A 19,300-nucleotide genomic window follows, 5' to 3' on the forward strand; every position below is an offset into this window, starting at 1 on the left:
GAAAAGACATCTGTACTATTTTCACAACCTACGAATTTCTGAAGTCTTTCATTAATTCAGACCTCTCAGAATACTTTTTTTAATAGGTAAGCTCATCAACAGGGTCCTTACTTTAGGGAGTTACTTCAACAAGGTTTACATCTTAGCTTTAAATAAAATCAGTCCAACATTTTAGTGCCTCTATTGACACTCCCTTACACAGACAGCTGTGTGTGAATTCCAGATGCACTTTTCCATGTGCCAGGAGCAGCCCAGGTCCTGCTGCAGCAACAATGATGACTTCCATTGACACTTAACAGTATGACAAGGCACGTACACATCTGAATTGTGATTCACAATCATACAGATTTTAAAGAAAAGGAGGGTATGAAAGAAAACCAACATGTAAGATTTACCTTTCTGTTGAAAGTATATGTATTAATTTCAATAAGAATTCACTGAACATCTGAGGACAAGTTGAAGAAAGGTGCACCTGTAATCGAGTAAGAAATTCTTGCATAGCTTGTGTTGCTGTTGGCCCAACCTAGAAGCAAAGACATTTTAGGAAGAATTATATAGAACTGAAATGTCTTCAAGAACATTAACATCTTCTAAGAACAGGAAAGAATTGCATAGCTTAACTTGCTTTTTCAAAATTTTTCCAGGATCTTTACAGAACTAATCCATATCCATTTATATTACGTGTTTTTCTATTACTAATCATGAGTCAAAAGCAAGAAATTCAGTTTTTTGTCTAAGACTTGTTTTTCAACTTGAGACTCTCTTTTCAGTAATGCAAACTATACTGCATACAGAATCCACTTCTGTACTAATCTGAATGTTTTTTTCACAAACTACATACTTAAGTACTTCAATGGCACTGTGCAGTGTTCAAGTTCTGGAAATGACTACGTATTTTCTTGAAAATTTGCTGGAAAAAAACCCCATGGAACTACAAGGTGTTTTCTGTCTCCCAAACTGAGACTCCTGGCAAATACTACCTACAATTAAGTTCACTTGGGCTTTTTAAAAACACTATTCATAGATATTTCAAAGATGGCAAAAAACAAGAAAACACTAATTGAAATTAGGAGAGCCAGCAGATACCATATGAATTCAGAAACAGGAAGAAAATGAAGCATAATTTTGAGTTCAGGAATTCTTAGCTATTAAAACTTAATCTTCATCGGCATTTTTATCCCAACCCAACAAGACTTTGGGAAACTAACTGAATGGAAGACGTCATTCACATAGGGCATCCTCTCCCTGTGACAAGTTTCCAGAGAGCTGTGAAAACATACCAGCACTACTGAGGGTGTATCAACAACATGAACTTCTCTATGGCTGCTCATCAGAACCAACTAAGTTTATAACTAGATGAAGAAACAAGACAAGGATATAATACATTATGAATGAAGACATATTTCTGTCAAGTGTCTTGAAATCCTATTGCAAAAAGTTTCTCTTATTTTAATTGCTCATTACCTGTGGACTGTGTTGATTTGTTCCATGAGGGTTAGTGCCAGAAAGAAATTTCACTAACACATGAATAAGGTTGGGATCTGACACCAACAACTGGGCAGTACTTTCCTGAGCTCCAATGACACTGCTTGGACCAGCTTAAAAATAAAGACATAAAAATTACATATGTAATCTTACACATTAAATGCAAATCAAATATTTTTTGTGCAAAACCCTTGTATTTATTTCATGATGTGGAAATATTCTCAGCTAAATCAGGTACCAAAAACGGCCTACTCAGAACCACAATTTTGAGTTTTCCAGTAAGTATGGATACAAAGCTTCAAAACCATCCAATCAGTGTTTCACACTTGCTAAGGCAGTATTCCTGAAAATCAAGATTAATTTTGTAGGTGCAATACATACAGACATTTTGATCTGTCTCTTTTTGTTAGTCCAACACTTCAATAAGGCTCAATAACTGCTCAATAAGTGCCTTTTTTAGTTTGTCAGACAGAGACCAAGTGTTCTATTATCCTGTAAACCATCACAATACTTTTGTTCTTGGCACATGCAAAGACTTCTCAGAATAAATCTGTAGGGAGCTTAACAGATAAGACCTCTGAAGACTGGAATTTGAATTAAAATACACCCTTCAATGATCAAACAAACGAGCTTTACTAAATGTGAAGTCTTACTCTTGCAATAGTAGTATACTGAATCAGTTCAAAACCCTGAAAAAAGCACAGTATGAAACAGATGCTGTGGAAGTGGGACAATGCTTTCTGATAAGTGCCATCATGCCAATGTTCTCCCTTTCACGACTGGCTCAGGTGTAAAACTGCCCCCTGGGGGAGTTACAGGGACATTCACACAGAGGTCTGAATGTGCTCATCGCTTTTGATAAGGTGTAACTGACTCAAGTGTTGACAGTACACGTGCTTGTTAACTGAAGGTAGTTATTCCAGAGATCAGGCCATGATCGATTCTCAGATACTAAAAATAAGAGTGAAGTCTCAGCTTGTGCATAAGTCTCTTTCATTAGTCTTTTGCAGCTCTACTTCTTCACCTCATGAGAAAAATTTCAGCAGATTTTTGCGAGACTGATTTCTAAATAACATCACAGAAAGTAAAAATTTTCCGAACCAAGTGCATCTTAAAGTCAATGACTTGAAATGGCAAATATAAAAAAAGATCCATAGGCACCATTTAAAAACTACTTCCTTTAATTTCTCTTAGTGTTGTGGCAAAATCTCGTTCACAAAGTGAGATTATTTCTGCTGTGTTATGGAGCAATACAGAGAATGTGAGATATTACTGGTATGCATAGGGAAATGAAACGGCTGGATTTCTATTTTAATAGATTCAGCTGCTGGGGGCTTATTTTCAGATAGCAGTGACTGGTGCCCGCATATTTACGAAAATATTCCTACTCTGACAGAAGAACTTCTGTCTCATTCACAGCAACTTAATCACTCCTCTCTGCTACTTGTTCTCATACTATAAAACTAATTCCCAGAGATCATTAGCTAGTCCTAAAACATTTTTTTGGAAGACACTGTTGACTTTCTTATAATGACATTTTCTTTTACCATAAGGGTTTCTGTTTCCCATGGTACAAGCGATTCAAGGAGCTCACTCTTGAAAGCCCCAAGGTAATGGAGAACAAAAGCATGCTTATGACAAAAAAAGGAATGTTCTTGAAGTCTTCTGATGGAATCAACATTTATTTGTACATCTCTAAAACTGTCAACATAAGAAAACCAAACAAACAAACTTACCATTAAGCTGCATATTCGTCATCAGTGTTAGGCTGTGAAGCACAAGGCACCACGTCCGGAGTAGAGTATTAGGATGCCATGCCAGAACTGACAGGAAGCTAGTTACTGAAGCTGTCAAGAAAAACAGTTTTTTTCAAGTTTTAATCTTCAAAGTATTACTACAAATTTCTCATTTTTACTGCAAGGTGCTATGCTTATTATTGTTCCTTGCATCCATTTTGTTTTGACCACTGCTGTCATTGTTCCTGCAATCACTGTTGCAGGAAATGCGGAAAAGAAAGCTCACCAACACCTCACAGGAACTGGCCCACAGAACTTTCTACAGTGTACAGACCCTGCCATCTCAAAGAAAACGATGCAAAGAAACTGGTTTCAATTGTTCTCATGGAAGTCAGTGTAACAGGTTCATTATATCAGACATTAATATTTTTGATTATCACCACAGACTTTCTTAATTATATAGTAAAACACATTGCAAAAAAACCCAAAACATTCAGCATGTCTTCATACTACATTAGTAGTCTGATGCTCAACAGTAATGGAGCTTTCCCACTCTGCTGACCCCTTTGTTAAGGGAGAGATCATAGGATGGCATAAAGGAGATGAAATTCATCAGAAAAATGTATACAGTTGCACAGTTCATCTCAGACTAAGAACTGTATTTTAATGAGTCCTCTTGGGAATAATTCTGAGTTAAGAACCAGAAATTTTGCCATTTGATTTCTACTCCTTTTATAAAAATTGAACTAATCAACTCTCAGTTACACTCTAGCAATGTATTTTCTACTTTAAGAAGTAAAGGAGACCATGAGTTCTTTAATAAGAACACAAAAATTATCTCAACGCTGATCTTATCAAAAATACTTACCGCAAAACTTTTTGCTTATTAGCAAAAATTGAGTATTTAAAAAAACAAAAACAACCTCAAACTTATTTCCCATATTTAATATATTTTACCTTGGTTTAGGGAAACAACAGGTATTCGGTTAGCATTATAAAGGAAAATATCAGCACCACTATCTTTACTTCCAGAGGAGCTGGAATTCAGGCTTAATGTGAGCCATAGCTGCAACAGGGATTCAAGCTGAAAGAAAGGGAAAAAAAAACCCACTATGAGAACAAACTCAGAACCCCAGAGCATCAAAATTTTAATTTTAAAAGCCTGATCTACAGTGTCAGCTGCTACTGTTTCACTGCACACACACGCTCGCTCTCTCATTGGATTTGAAAATTCTGCTAAACATAATATTCAAGGCAAATTCAGCCTAACTAGCAAATGCTTCTGCTATTGTTTTTGCAATTGATTTCTTCCAAATAATTTCTCTGAAGAAGTTTCTTCAAACTTGTGTTAAGAAAATGCAGCTTTATACACTGTTCTAAAGCACCTTTATCATAACCCTATACCTATAACACGTACAGGTAGGCTTACAGGTTTGCAGGGAAGCTTTTGGAATGTCATTAAAAATGACAGCTTCCCAGTTAACCAAAATTATTCAAAAGGCCCATTTACCTAATGAGAAACCTCAGAGACACTGATGCTTACTCTGAATAATTCCCCTGAGGAAAATAACTTCAGGGGAAGCATCAAGGATGTTTAAATATCTCATCCAAAAAAGTTTCTCATGTAAAGAACAATTGAGGGATGGAGTCAGCCACGTATCAAAATATCAAGAGGGAGGCAGGCATCTAATCCTTACATATATATATATATAGCATGCATGGCATTCCTTTGTATGAATCAAGAAAAGCATTGCTAAACCAGTGACTTTTCAAAAAGCAAACTTTAAAATTTGCTATTACCATACAGGATCATTGGATAATTCAGACTGGAAGGAACCTTTTGCAAGTTATCCAATCCAATCTGCTCAAAGAATGCCAAAGAAGACATCAGACTTTGTTGCTTGGGGGTTTACTCAACTGGGTTTTGAAAACCTCCACAAATCTCCATTTGTCATTAAGTGTCGCTTAGTGACATTTTTCATTAATAAGCAAACAATTATCATTCAGTGGACATCCAAACTTGTTTTTAAATATGCAAATGTATACCAGTTTTCCACGGTAACAAGCAATGTCCCCTTTCACAAAGGCTTTTAGAGCTTTTTGTTTACTACATTATCAGTACTGTTGTCCATGACATTCATAAGCAATGAAGCACATAATCTAACAAATTACTTGAATTCTAAGTAGCAAGAAGCAGAGGAAAACAACTATTAAACTTAGAGAAAAATTATCAGAACATTTAAAATTCAAACTTCTCTACCTGAACATGGTGGACTTGCAGCATGGAAAAGAGTTTGTTGAAGCATGCACTCAGCATAGGTATAGATGACAACTGCACAATCAGCTGGGCATTTTGGTTGGCAGCATGTAATCCCCTCAGCAATGAATCGTCTGTGCCACTGGGAGACTGCGTCACTAGAAAACAAAACAGGGTACCATCCCATCGTGAATTACTCTTGAAAAGTTGCCAGAAGTCATTTCATTCATAACTATTTCCTTGCATTTTATAATTAAGTGAAAGACACTTCTTTATAATTTAGAAGAACATCTTCAACATAAGTGTTCTGTTGATTTGGACTACTGACTGCCATAGTAGTGGCATACTTGCATGTCAAACATTTCCATCTTCACAAAAACTGTTTGGAACCAAATCCACACAAATACATTTCCACAGCTATTACAGCGGTGTTCTGGTAACACAATGGCAAGACAAACAATCTCTTGGAACATCTCTTTCATGCATTGCAGTGCAACTGTTGTAGACAATAATCAACCTCCAAATCATAAACTCTGAAGATATCACTAAACCTACTCCATCACTACATACTCAACAAATGACTGCATGCATATTCAAGTACCCAGAGGGCTACAATGAAACACATTTTAAAAAGATGGGCAGCACAACTCACTGAAAAAAGGTTAAAAAGTAAAACACTGTGAGTGTTTTTGTAACATAAAGCTCACCGAACAGCTGAGTTCAAAATTGCATTCAATTATTTTCACTTTCATCACCTAGTAGGTGTAACTGTCAAATGCAAAGAGCTTTCGAACACCAAGAATGGAGCTTCAGACAGGAAGCTTAATGTTTGCTTACACCTAGAACTAAAAGCTGAGTATTTTCCCTTCTTTGTAGCATAATCCACATGCATAATTGACTTCTTCACAAAATGTCTTAAATACAGGCATATAAGTTAGTTCTTTATTCAGATTTTTTATTATCTCTGAAGTTCAGCCTAATAAGAAAACTCAAGCAAAATGTAACACTTCCTCAGCTACTAAGTGACTACAGAAAGCATTACTACAAACTTCAAAGCATTATGATCATTATGTGAAGAGAATGATTTGACAACATGTAGTTACATGTAGGAGATGTGTTTGTTAATGCTTGTAGAATGGAATCAGCCTCCAGTGTGGACATCATTTTCAGCATCAGCTCAGCCTGCTGCTCAAGTCCAACTTCGAGACGTGCATCTAAAGCTACAGGAGGCAACAAAAAAGGTAAAACTGTGTATATCAAGGACAAACATAATTACAGAATCACAGAATATTCTGAATTGGAAGGGACCCACAAGGATCATCAAATCCAACTCCTAAGAGAATAGCCCTTATGGGCAATGGACCCACAACTTGGTGTTATTAGCACCATGCTCTGAACAACTGAACTCATCTCATCTTTGTTCCTCTAAATTTCTATAACATTCTTACAGACGTGAAATACGTAATTATTAAAATACTGTATTTCTGTGAAACACCCCCGAATTTCTTTCCACACTTACTTTACTATCACACATGACAATCTGCATATGTTCAAGTTATTTCTTCCTAAAGCAACAGCTCTCAAACGAGAACCAAAAAGTTGTTTTTTCCCAGTGTGGCAAAAGCAAAATTTATCACTCATTTCAGTAGTACTCCTACAAATGAAACAAGTGCGCCACTTCACTCCTTTGGGGTAGAGCCAACTACAAAAGAGCTTCCAAAATTTCCTGAGAAAACAGGAATGATTTAAAACCGCCTATAAGTGCATTCCAAAATGTTAGAAAATAAGATTTTCTGCTATGCTGGGCTTTTTAAAATGTAAGTTTCACATATTCCATCAGCTACTACAGGAAAAAAATGTGGCATATCTAAAACGTAATTCTTTCCTCTTAAAATACATAGATATTGCTAAAATAATTTCTTGTCCTAAACTGTCAAATACAGTATTACAGAAAAGAGACCATGAATAGAACTTCAATTCATTGCTTACCTTGAGAGACTGATATGCTGACAGTTTGTGATCCATTTTTCTCTGTAGTTACAGGTGGTTTTGCAACTGGAATTCCAACACCACCAATGTAAGGATTGTAATTGTAGGTGCCATATTCAGCACCCCAGTAATCATACCAGGTGCTGCTTATAGGCTAAAAAAAACAAACAAAAAAGCAAGGAAAAACAATAAACAGCAAATCTTTAGATTGTTGTTAGTCATGAAAAGCTTTTGGCAAACTTGGAAGTTAAAAAAAAATAAAACCAGAAGATTGGTTCCAATAGCTTTAGAAAATTGTTTCAATCCTTATTGCAGTATAAGCTACTGAATCCTTAGTGATTATCAAAGTCCAGTAGTTACCTGCCTCAAAGATTCAAGAAGCCAATTTCAAAATGTTAACATCAGTTTTTCTTCCCACATTTATGCCATATTGTAAATTTGGAAGTAGAGTATTACACAGATATTTTGAGGAGGTACTTATCATGATAGAACACTCTACTATACTATTAACTGTACTAATTAAGTACCTTGATGCCTCAGTGAGGTTCAGGGACTATTTATACAGGGCTCTGAAAAAGAAACAGCTGAGTAATCTCTACTTGCATCATAATTTAAGACACTAATAAAGCATATGGACACGAGGAAAAAAGTAATGTTACACTGTATAAAGGCAATTTACATATGCTGGTCTTTTTAATGGTGAGATCCAAGACCAACTATTATTTTACAGATAAGGAAGCAAATATTAAGAAGGATGAAGAATGAAGAAGTGGTTTTATGGTGATTTTTTGGTAGACATCAAAGCAGGTAATAAGACAATAAAGGTATCTTGAATGAAGCTGACTGAAGAGTACTGCCACATGACATGATAGGAGAATAAAGAAGACAGGAAATATCAGTAACAAAAATTCAGCAGTAAGTGTAATTTTTGGTGGTAGATAGATTTAAAGAAAAAAATATTTATATGATAGGTAATGGGTAGAAGGACATATGAGGGAATACAGAAAAAAAATTCAGTGTTTTCTGAGCAAGTGGTGAGACAGATAATTTAGGTTAATTCAAATGAGAGGTTTAAGTCAATAGTGAGAGGCATGGAAAAACTCCAAATGTTTTCCTTCTAAACAGAGAAAAGAGACTCAATATTTCATTATGAACAGTGTGTTTCTTTGAAGTCTATATATTTTTGGTTTCTCATAGACATTGAGAACTTTGTAATTGTACAACATATGTATATTTAGCCTTAATTTTAAGTATAAAAGTACTTAGTAATTTTCGTGTTCCCCAGTGAAGTAAATTTTGAAGTGAGTTGCTTCTCTTCATAGTCTGAAGCCAATCTGAGCACAAGCTACTGTTGGCTTCCTTTTCTAAACACAGTACTAACAACATAAACTCATCTTAAGATCAGTCACAGAAATGGTGCTCTGTTCTTAATAAAAAGAACAAGACTAGATCATGTTTTTCTATTATGTTTTTGTTGTCTTCAACACGTGCTAATGTGTGAGTAAACTCAGAACCTCTTGTTTACACAAGTATCTCCATACAAAAGTAAAACATTTTGTGGTCAACTGAGAAGTGAATATTTACATTCTTTCCTGTCATTCCACACTAAACATCACAAAAAACTAGCAGCAGGTCTAAGATAACAAATACCACTACTGAAGAAGTGTAAGAGTAAGGATTTTTCTATCTCACATATAAAGGTTATCCTGAAAATTTAGGTGTGACATACCTTGAAGACTTTGGCTGCAAGGGGATCTTTTTCCAAATCAATATCCAAAGGATCAATATCAACTTCCATCAGGTCTTGCAGTAATTCAAGATCAATGTCCTTATCTTTTTCTAATGATGACAAGGGTGGAGCACCTTGAATCATGAAAGGAATATTAACATTAGCAAGTAGAAATTATAAAACAAGGATGCATAATATTCTTAACAGATAATTTAAACCTTTTTAATATTAAAACTTTGTGGAAAAAGTTAAAATATGCAATTAAGTTGCCTTTTTAAAAAGAAAAGGAAGAACAACCATTTTTTACTTGACAGATGTAAAACTAAATTAATTAATTACTCAATCTGCCTATATTATCCAAAACTATTTACACTATCACCAAAAAGTCTTTTATTGATACCTTGATAAATTTTATTTTTTACTCATTTCAATAAATACATATACAAAATTATGGAATAATTTACCTGTGATGTCATGTGTCAAAGGCTCATCTATGGTTTCTACTAACTGAACTGTGGACTGCTGGAGAGAGTCATCAGAATCTCCAGCAGAAGCTCCAGCATCTTCTCCCAAAGCACTTTCTTCCATAGCTTCAGCTGCTATAGGTGCCAACAACTCTCCTAGGTATTAAATTAAGCAAACTCATTTCAAATTTTATTCCCATTACAAATTAACATCCCAGTGTCTATGCCAATGTAATTTTTTTTCCATCTAACTCTAAATCCTCTGGGGGCTATTTCTTCAAGGGGAAGTGTTCTGAATAATTTTCAAATAATCAGGGTCACAAAAATGAACTTTTCAAAGTACAAATCACTCTAATTGCAATTTTAAATCACATTTTTACACACTAAGCTAAATGTTAGGACTTTTTGGGGTTTTTTTATAATTTAGACTGTCAGCACATTAACACAGCAATAAACTCCCCCCGCAACACACTAAAGGAAGAAAGATTAGAGTGCAAGATATCATCTAAAGAATATGATCTTAAAACAAACCTGCTAGAATATCCTGCAGCATACAAGTCAGAGAATACTGAGCCCATGCTCCTCCCCAGGAGATGTCTCCTCTGTTAAAGTCAGTTCCAACAAGAAGGAGCAATAATCTTTCTAATTGAGTCTCATTTACAATCTCACACAAATGAATTGTTGGTCTTGTGGCATTTGCAATTCTAGCAAGAACCTATTAAAAAAAAGAAAGATAAATATATGCCTATTCATAGTTAACCCTATCAAAGTATATAATAACTTTATTTTCTATAATTATTAGATTTTGCTCACAAATAAATCAGGTATTTTTAACCAGCTCATACTTTAGAATTTTGTGAGTGCAATTACATGAATGCATTTTTTTTAAAGTTAGTTTTTCCATGCAATTTTGAAGCCACCATATTGTAAGTCACACAAAAATTGACAGATCAGAAAAACTACTTCACCAGAAATGATTAGCAATTTTAGTGCTGCAGCTAATTCTTACCATCAAACCAGCAAAAAAGCAGTAATAGAAAACTAATTTAATGTGGCTGCTACTGCAGCTACATAGTGACGTTCTATATTCTGTTTACCTTACAGACAAAAAGAAGTAAATCTGCATGACAAGTAAAGTCCATGGACAAGAGAAAGAGTGCCAGCTTTTGCACTACAGAAATGCAACGTTCGTGTGCCAGTGTAAAGGGAAGTGGCTCAATTTCTGGAGTTTCCTTTGCTGTTGATACTTCTGTATCTAAAGAAGAACGAGGCCATTCTGCAGTTCGACGCAAGCGTATTAAGTCCTTGAAGTGCTGCAGAAATTAAATTTGAAACAACAGTTACAGTTTAAAACTGATCTCTAAATCCTTTCCCAATGAATCAGTGTGGCAGCAATTACAGAGACTGTCGAATTCCTTAAAAAATAGAAGGAAGTCTAAAAAAATATATGAGAATCTGGAATGGAATTAAGGCTTTATTGGCAGAAATTTGTTCTGACAGCATGTCATCTCAGATGACAAATGCATAATCAAATTCAGTTCTGCAGAAATGCCAACTAAGCCTTATGTATACCATAAACACATATTGAAAATACATATTTTCAAACTTTCTTTCATATTTCCACCCATGCACATAAAGCTACAGGTACCATAAAGCAAACTGCATATAAAAATAGACAGCATGGAAATTTACTTATACAAGAAAACTGACTTTTCAGTTCTTCACATTTGATAAATCATCAGGAATTCCTATATTTCTTAATACTGCCATGATACAAAGTATGTATTATTCATACCATAAATTGAACTAGTTTGATTTTTGATCATGGTTCTGAACTAAAACCTTTCTGACAGAGGGCCTATATATGATGGAGAAAGAAGGTGCTTTTATAAATTCTCTCATCCACCAAGGGCATTCATTTAGCAGCTCAACCCATCCTATCAGCTACACTAGCAGTCATTAGATAATACAATTGCCTCTTATAAACTCACTTAAGCAGCAGCTACTAAAGTAGACAAAGAGTTATTTAGTAAAACAAAGGTTTCACTTTCTCCTAAATGCAGTACATGTCTCACATCACTCACAGCTTGTCATAACTAAAAGTGATTAGTAGGCAAAATAGCAAAAACACACATAAAATGCAGCTATCAAGGGTGCAGTAGCACCTTAACTACAAGAAACTACAAGAGGAAAGCTCTTTAGTTCAACACAGTTTTTTTATGCAACATGGCTACTATAAAGTGAGACAAAACAGCTGGACAGCACAGTTCAGCCAGTAACTCATTAAAGATGTCTCAAGGGGCCACCACTGGAGCAGCTCCCTTGGTATAACCTGCTGGAATAAAGCAGAAGATAGTGCAGAAAAGAACAGCTCATGACAAGCACAGTTAGTGAAAACTAGGGGCTTTATTTTTATGCTAGTGATTTTTTTTTCCATAATTACTAGAAATTTTAAGATTTTTCTTTAGATTGCCTATAAGGTCCAACATCATGTAATCTCCTTACACAGACCTATTCTCAGGCATTCGAACAGATGTGAATACTTCTTGAACTATTTTGAGAGAAATATTTCTCTAAAAATATTGATATTTCAAGAGAAATATCACCTAAGTTTGGTAGCTAGAAAGATTTACACATTTTTTGTGTTCCCTGCAAAGTCCACATTGTCATTGTCTGAAATCCCTAAATTTCAGCATCTCCTCTCATAGCCAAAACAATTCTTTAACTACATCATCAACTCTCACTATCTGAGGCCTATTGCAAGATGCTACAACTGAAGTGGTGGGTACCTTTAGGAAGCTAAAGGGCTTATGACAAACTTCAAAAATAATTCTCAAAAGTAATATTTATTAGTTCAGGAAGAGAGACATTGACATGATTATTTTCTGATTACTCAAACCAGGAAAGCATCTAGAAGAACATCACGCATAAAAGCTAGCCATATAATGTACTACTTTATCTCTCTATTGCTGTATGTTATCCAAAGTTTAATGACATGACTGGCATCCTCAAAGATACAAGTTATTAGTAATTTTGGCCACGACTACCTAAAAGAATCCTGTAGGACAAGCAACTTTTTCACAGAGCAATAAATTTCCAGATGGCTGCTTTTTTATTCAGAAGTATTACAATATACTTAATAGCAGCCATGATGAAACAACTTTTTGTAATAAAGTCAAAGTAAGACAAAAATGACTTTGCAGGAACAGGTCTTCTCACATAAAGGACAAGAAGTCAGTTACAGTTTCAGAGCATCATACCTTTGAAGTAGCCTGCTTTAGTTTTGCCTGTTCTACTAAAAGTTTGTATGATGATCCTTTGTTGCTTTGTATTTTCTCTTTTTCCATCTGTTCCACCAAAGCCTTCTGTTTTGCTTTTAATAAGTTAAGTTGCTAAAAGAAAATGTTAATAGGAATAAATGAAAATTTAAGCAATAAGATGTTAAAAGGATCAGTATGTTCACATGATAGCAATCTTCAGTTCAAACTGTAACTTGAGATTTTAAAATACTTTAAAAATCACAGCTTAGGTGCTTGCACTCAGGTGTACTCAGATTTGTGTAGCAAGCACATTATATTTATTGTCCAATAGAGTACAACAGTACACTCCAACATTTGTTTTTCTAGCAGATCCCTTGCCCCATGGTTTTAGATGAATGTCAAAGAAGTTAGGCAGCCTTTAGCTACAGAATCAGACCTATGCAAAAGCAAGGCTGAATGAGTCCCGATGCCAAAGCTGTTGTTTCAAGAAATGAGATATTCTATAAATGAGACACACTTCTGTGAAAATGGCCACTACCATGCAGGAAGTCACCTGTTTATGATGCACGAGCTGCTTTCTGATCTTTCGGGAATACAGTCTATCGAGGCTACTGTTGCCTTTAGCAGATCTGCTCAGACTCTGAGTGTGAAGGCTATTATTTATAAAACTCCACTGGTTTCCTAATGGAAATAAATAAAATTTTAAAAAATTAATCCATATTATTAAACCTCCTTCGACTCTTCTCTTGAGCTTTTATCTTTCAATGGTTAGCATCTCCATATACTAAAGAAACAAGTTAAATCAAACTCTTGGCATTATTCAACTATCCCCCACTCATAGTAGTATTTCTGTGGGATATTAAAATGCAGTGATACCATCTTTTTTTCATTATTCTTAGAACATATAAACAGGCAAGCAATTCTGCCCTAAGTAAAAACAGATAAACATCTTCATCACATAAAAGCTTTACTTTAAGTTTTAGAAAAGATATTAAAAGAAAACCATAGCTAATCAAAGTAATAATAATAATGATAACAATGATCATGACAATAGCAACAATATATAGTACTTATTATTATTATTTACTATTATGATGAAATTAATGAAAACCAGACAAAAACCAATTTAAAAATAGTGGATACAAATACCAAAACATTTATGAAGTCATATGCTGGCCCTTTCTCACAATGCAAAGTGTCTCAACATGGTGCACTTTCAATTGTAAAATCCCAGTCACATGGTAATATACAGACCTTTCACAAATTAAACCAATGCTGCGCTTTTCATTTGAAAAAATGAAGGAGATTACATTTATTAGGAGATGTAGATGTAAATAAGTAGACAAGAATGAAAATAAAAAGATCACAACATGCATTTTTAAAATCTCTTTTCAAGTGAATAGAAAATGCATTTCAGGTATTTGAACAGCTCCCAGAACAATACCCATAGAATCAAGTTTTGATAATAAAGGTGATGCACCTGTCAAAAAGCGTTCCCTCTCTTTTCCATTCAGAGGCTTCTTGGCTGTGGCTGCTTCATCTTCAACAGTAGCTACATAATCCAGTAGTCTGGACACCAGCATTACAACCCAACTGATCATGGGAATATCTAAAACTCCTTCAAAATAAACAAATTTAAGTGCTTTAATAAATTTCTGAAGACATAAACATAACATATTTCATTAGGTCACAAAGACTCTACTCCACTCTTTTTGTTTTTTAAAAGGAGAGTTAGAGACTAAGCACTCATAAATGAGGAAAGAAATCAGCATAAAACTTAGGTGCAAACAAAAATGTCACAGTTCCCTTAGTCCGATTAAGTCAGATGTCAAAAGCTTCACCTCAACTGTTCAAGCTAAAAATTAAGCAGCATTTTTCTTAAAAATAGTCAAAAATTTCATGTCTAAATTTCCTAAATACCAAATGCATAATGACAGCTGCTTGCATTAAAGTACATGAAGTATATATCTCAAATTCTATAGTGTGTAATTCCTCCATCAAGCAGGGCTCCAATAAGACAGTTATAACCACACATACTGATACTTCCATCTTTACTTCTCCATGAGTGCAGAGTAAGTTGCAGGAAAGCCAAGAGTGACTTCAGACTAGATGAACCACACTGGTGGCACTAAAGACTAGCTAATGCTTATTTCAGTCTCACACTTTAAATGTTGGATTTTTGTACGGGCAGAAAGGAAAAAAACTTATCTTGTGCATCATGCAAGAAAAATCTTTGTGCACATGGAAATCCTAATGAACAGTTCCAAAGTGAACTCATGACTGCTCAACAAAACCAGAAACCTGCAAATAATGACCACTTAATTACAGTCATTATGCAAATGGCATAATCCTACCATGTCAATATAGCAAAGACATCAGCACTAGAGGTCACACCCACATTTTCATATCAGTGCGCTGTGCTGAGCCACATTTAACTACACTATGCTTTTCATGCAATGACTTCAAAAAAGCTGCAATTAATTCAAACTATTATTAAAGACAGATCAAACAAGAAAACTAAGGCACAGAAATGATCCATCCAAAATCACATGTAGCTGCTGGCATCCAAGCATTAGGATGCAGCCTGACTCGCTAACTGCACTTTCCTGACAGAAAGCACACTGACAGAAAGCAGTCCATCCCATGGAGGCAGAGGAAAGACCCCAACAGGTCCATAACAGGACCTGGACTGGAACCACAGACTAAATTGCAAGAACAGAAATGAGGAGCATTGGCGACTGCTACACAACTTTTTGACTAGCAGAATAAAAAGAAAAGATCCTGCTGCAGAGTGAAGTACATACCTTTCCATACTTCTGTTAAAACAAGACCATTTATTTTCCTTTTATCTCACAAAAAAAACCCCCAAAAATTTCTCAGCTTCTCTCCCTCCCTCCCTCCAAATGTCTTTTGCTTATTCCTTTTTTCCTCTTCTGGTCTCAAAGCTTACAACTTCTCTCCACCCATAACACTCACCTCTTGCTCTGATTTTCCTTCGCTTTTTCACTTTTTCCCCAGTAAGTATGCACCCCTTTGACCCTGATTTATGTGTGACAGTGCTCAAACAGGAATTTCTTCTGCCATACCTGATGCTTCCACCACACATAATATTGCCCTAGTACTCACCTGTACTGTCCAGGAGGAAGGAAGCTGGAAGACCAGCAAATAAAGCTCTGAAGTATCAGTTACTTCTGCTTCCTAAAGTCCTCCATGAGGACAACTAGTAAGGCAAGAGCTATGAAAGGAATTGGAAGCTGTGGGGAGAGTGCAAACAGAGGTAGAGGAGATGTAAGCTTGGGTTTGCCTCAAACTAGTTAGAGACTATAGCAGGATATGGCCCCGATAGAGAAAGCACATGGTAGATCAGTGGGAAGCAATAGGACAGCTTCTGACACCAGCTGTAGGTCTGTTAACATCAGAACACAAGGGAAAACTAAGGACAGAGTCTCAGCTGGCACTTCACAGACCTCACAAGGCTAAGAATTTTAAACAACTGATCTTCTATAATGTTTTGCTACCTGTACATAACAAATGAAGGAGCCTAGGGTGTGATGTTTTCAAAAATAAGAATTTGTGTCAACCTTGGGGTAGTTAAGAGAACGCTCAAAGAAAATCAAGTTTGCAGGATATAATTTCAGTAAATTTTTAGGATCAAAAAAATGTAAATTCTTTGTAATTACAAAAAGCCCCACAAGAACAAACTGTGTAGTCTGCAGAAACCATGCAGATACACTGAACAAACTTGTTTTCGTATGTTTCACCTCAAAAACTTGAAACTTAGAAAGGATCTCATGAGCAAAAAGGTGCATTTCTCTCCAAACCATTAAATTCCAAACTCATTCACTAGAGCTGCCTATACATTGAATGTTCCCCCCACTCTGCCAAAGCTTCCTAGCAGAATTATAAATAACAAATAGATTTGCTCAGTTTTAATGGGGTGGGAGAAGGAATCTCTTTTAGCACCTAAAGAACAAGAAGATTAATCACATTTTAAAAGACAACTGTGTTTTACAAATATAGTAAACAAACAATTTCTTCTTTTAATACACCAAAAATTGCGAGTTAGTCTCTCAATTTTCTAGTTTATAATGAATATGAAAAGAATCTCCCAAATTAGAAGGCTACCTTCAGTTCTTCTGTGCACAGGTAAATGAGGTTGCAGTGGTGACAGCAGGTTATCCAGGAGATTAAGTAAACTTTCTAAAACACCACTGTTGCTAAGCGATCTTTGGCCAATGCAAGAAAGCAACATGAAGACCCTGAAAATAAAATTTACATATTTAAGATTTTATTTCTTTTTCAGAATCAGTAATATCCTGCAATATCCCTTATATAACATTATTGTCCTAGGCTTTCGTCTGACACACAGACCATTGCTACAGAAAGGAGTACTAGTACTACCAGCTAGTAGACTAGATCTCACATTCTTATCATTGTTAAGGTTAATGCAGCATTTTAGGGTGAACATCTTCTCTTTCACCCTCAAGAGGTCAGCAGAGTCTTCCACATCTGAAACGAGATCTCATCCCTTTTATTTCCTCTTACATATTAATGATAGCAGGGAAAGAGAATGAAATTGATGGATTCTTATATTCTTGAATTAATTAATTTTAAAAATTAATTCATAATCTTTTAAAAGATATTAAAATATAGATGTTGCTGTTCAAAGACGGCAGAAAGCCTCTAAGCAGTAAATACGTTTGATTAAAATAAAATGCTAACATTTAGAATATTAAAGACTTCAATCAATAATCTGAAATAATCAATACATCTACATTCAGTGCTCAACTCTATGTGTTCTTGCTCTTATCTCAGTGCAGTCTTTTACAGTGAATGCTAGTGTCCCTTCCAGTCTCAGTCCCACTTTCAAATACTGGAGGAGAGCAGCTCTATGACGAAGGTACATTTAGCCCAATAAAAGAGAAGGCCATTTTTGACACTGGACAGCAATCCTGCTAGGTATGCAGAGATCTCCAAGTAAGAAAAAATAGCAAATTTTTGTTGTGTAAGAACCAAATAGGTGCAATAAATAACTGCAATTGGCCATGTATCATCTGCAGTACTTTTCTGGGTCTATTTCTAAAATCAGTGAAAACCATGGGTAAGTACCCCTCAGTCCCATTTTGTCAATTCCAATGCTAGGTTATGAACAATGAAATTATTTCACTGATACACAGGTAACGCATCAATATAGATTTATACCTTACCTGTCTTGTGGAAATATGAGAAGTTGCTCTGAATTGTACAACTCCTGCAGTACGTTTGAGAGAAACTGACCCCACCACCTTTCACCACCGCAGAGCTGAACCAGCAGAAGGCCGGTATGCAATCGTATCTTGGGGGTTCCACTGATGCACAGGTGTTTAAATAACTCCTCACAAGCTTGAGCATGAAAAGTACTCTGCAGAACCACAGGAACTGAGTGCCCTTTTAAGAAAAGAGAACACCTCTGTTTAAAGAAACAATGATTTGAAAACATAGGAAGAAGTTTGCAGTAAGTCTAATTGTAGTAGTTTAAAAAACTAACTGGCACAGGAGTAAAGGAGGTGGGAACATATGGGGAGATGGTGATTTGTAGGTAACTCAAAGACCAGGCCATTTGGTCAAAACCAAATCACTACTAGGTCAGTGCAAATACTCCACAGAACCTACATGAAGCAAAAACTAAACCTCCATCATGTTTTAGAACAAACTGGCACAGAAAATCACACAACAACTTACCAACAGAATAATGTTTCCTTTTTTTTTTTTTTTAATACCACCAACTCCTACTCAGATTTTTCAATTTCAATTCACCAAGACTTCAATCAATGGCAAGCTTAGGAAATAAAAATCTTTACTGGACATCAAAAAATTGTGAACTAATTAGAAATACTGGTTTTATGAATTCACTACCACCACTCTCGAGGCAACTTCTGCTTCCTCAGCCCGCTTCTAGCTGCCTAATCCATCCCCAGCATTGCACTGGCCTCAATTGCTCACAGATCCTTTCACAAGGTGATTCTGCCTGTGAAAACCACCTGAGTATTCTGCCTGGGCAGTTTTTTGTTACTTCAGCAAACTAGATCATCCCAAGAAAGATCAGATGACTATCTGAAAAAGGAATATGCAGCCAGGACTACACAAAAGCGAGAAGGACCTTGATGCCTTCCCCCATCGTTTTCAGGAAGTGACTAGGCCACCTTGGTGCCACTGGTAAAACTTTACAAAGTATATTATCAGCTACTAAAATCACAGTAGATGTGGCTTGGAGCAGCCTGGTCTAGTGAAAGGTGTCACTCTCCACGGCAGGGTGTTGGAACTGGATGCTCTTTAAGATCCCTTCAAACTCAAACACCATTCTACATTTCTATGATTCTACATCTAAACATAGTATAAAG

At 35.7% G+C, this 19,300-nt stretch overlaps 1 protein-coding gene across 3 annotated transcripts in view; it reads right to left on the bottom strand.

Moving 5' to 3' along the window:
* The window catches only part of BIRC6 (baculoviral IAP repeat containing 6), a 175,574-nt gene that overhangs the window by 94,047 nt on the left and 62,227 nt on the right, over positions 1-19,300 (bottom strand). For 2 of the 3 annotated variants that reach the window (XM_084202068.1, XM_084202067.1), the window contains exons 30-45: positions 18,128-18,347; positions 17,046-17,179; positions 14,401-14,538; positions 13,474-13,601; positions 12,921-13,052; positions 10,758-10,973; positions 10,192-10,375; positions 9,661-9,816; positions 9,197-9,330; positions 7,468-7,621; positions 6,582-6,698; positions 5,482-5,636; positions 4,179-4,305; positions 3,222-3,332; positions 1,465-1,598; positions 396-523 (exon numbers count right to left, since the gene is read on the bottom strand). In XM_084202068.1, the coding sequence (XP_084058194.1) occupies positions 396-523; positions 1,465-1,598; positions 3,222-3,332; positions 4,179-4,305; positions 5,482-5,636; positions 6,582-6,698; positions 7,468-7,621; positions 9,197-9,330; positions 9,661-9,816; positions 10,192-10,375; positions 10,758-10,973; positions 12,921-13,052; positions 13,474-13,601; positions 14,401-14,538; positions 17,046-17,179; positions 18,128-18,347 (2,368 nt within the window). The remainder of the gene's footprint in view (positions 1-395; positions 524-1,464; positions 1,599-3,221; positions 3,333-4,178; positions 4,306-5,481; positions 5,637-6,581; positions 6,699-7,467; positions 7,622-9,196; positions 9,331-9,660; positions 9,817-10,191; positions 10,376-10,757; positions 10,974-12,920; positions 13,053-13,473; positions 13,602-14,400; positions 14,539-17,045; positions 17,180-18,127; positions 18,348-19,300) is intronic. The other variant, XM_084202069.1, reaches the window with a different exon arrangement.

The sequence above is a fragment of the Fringilla coelebs genome (assembly GCF_963513975.1).
Source record: "Fringilla coelebs genome assembly, chromosome: 3".
Classification (NCBI taxonomy): Eukaryota; Metazoa; Chordata; class Aves; order Passeriformes; family Fringillidae; genus Fringilla; species Fringilla coelebs.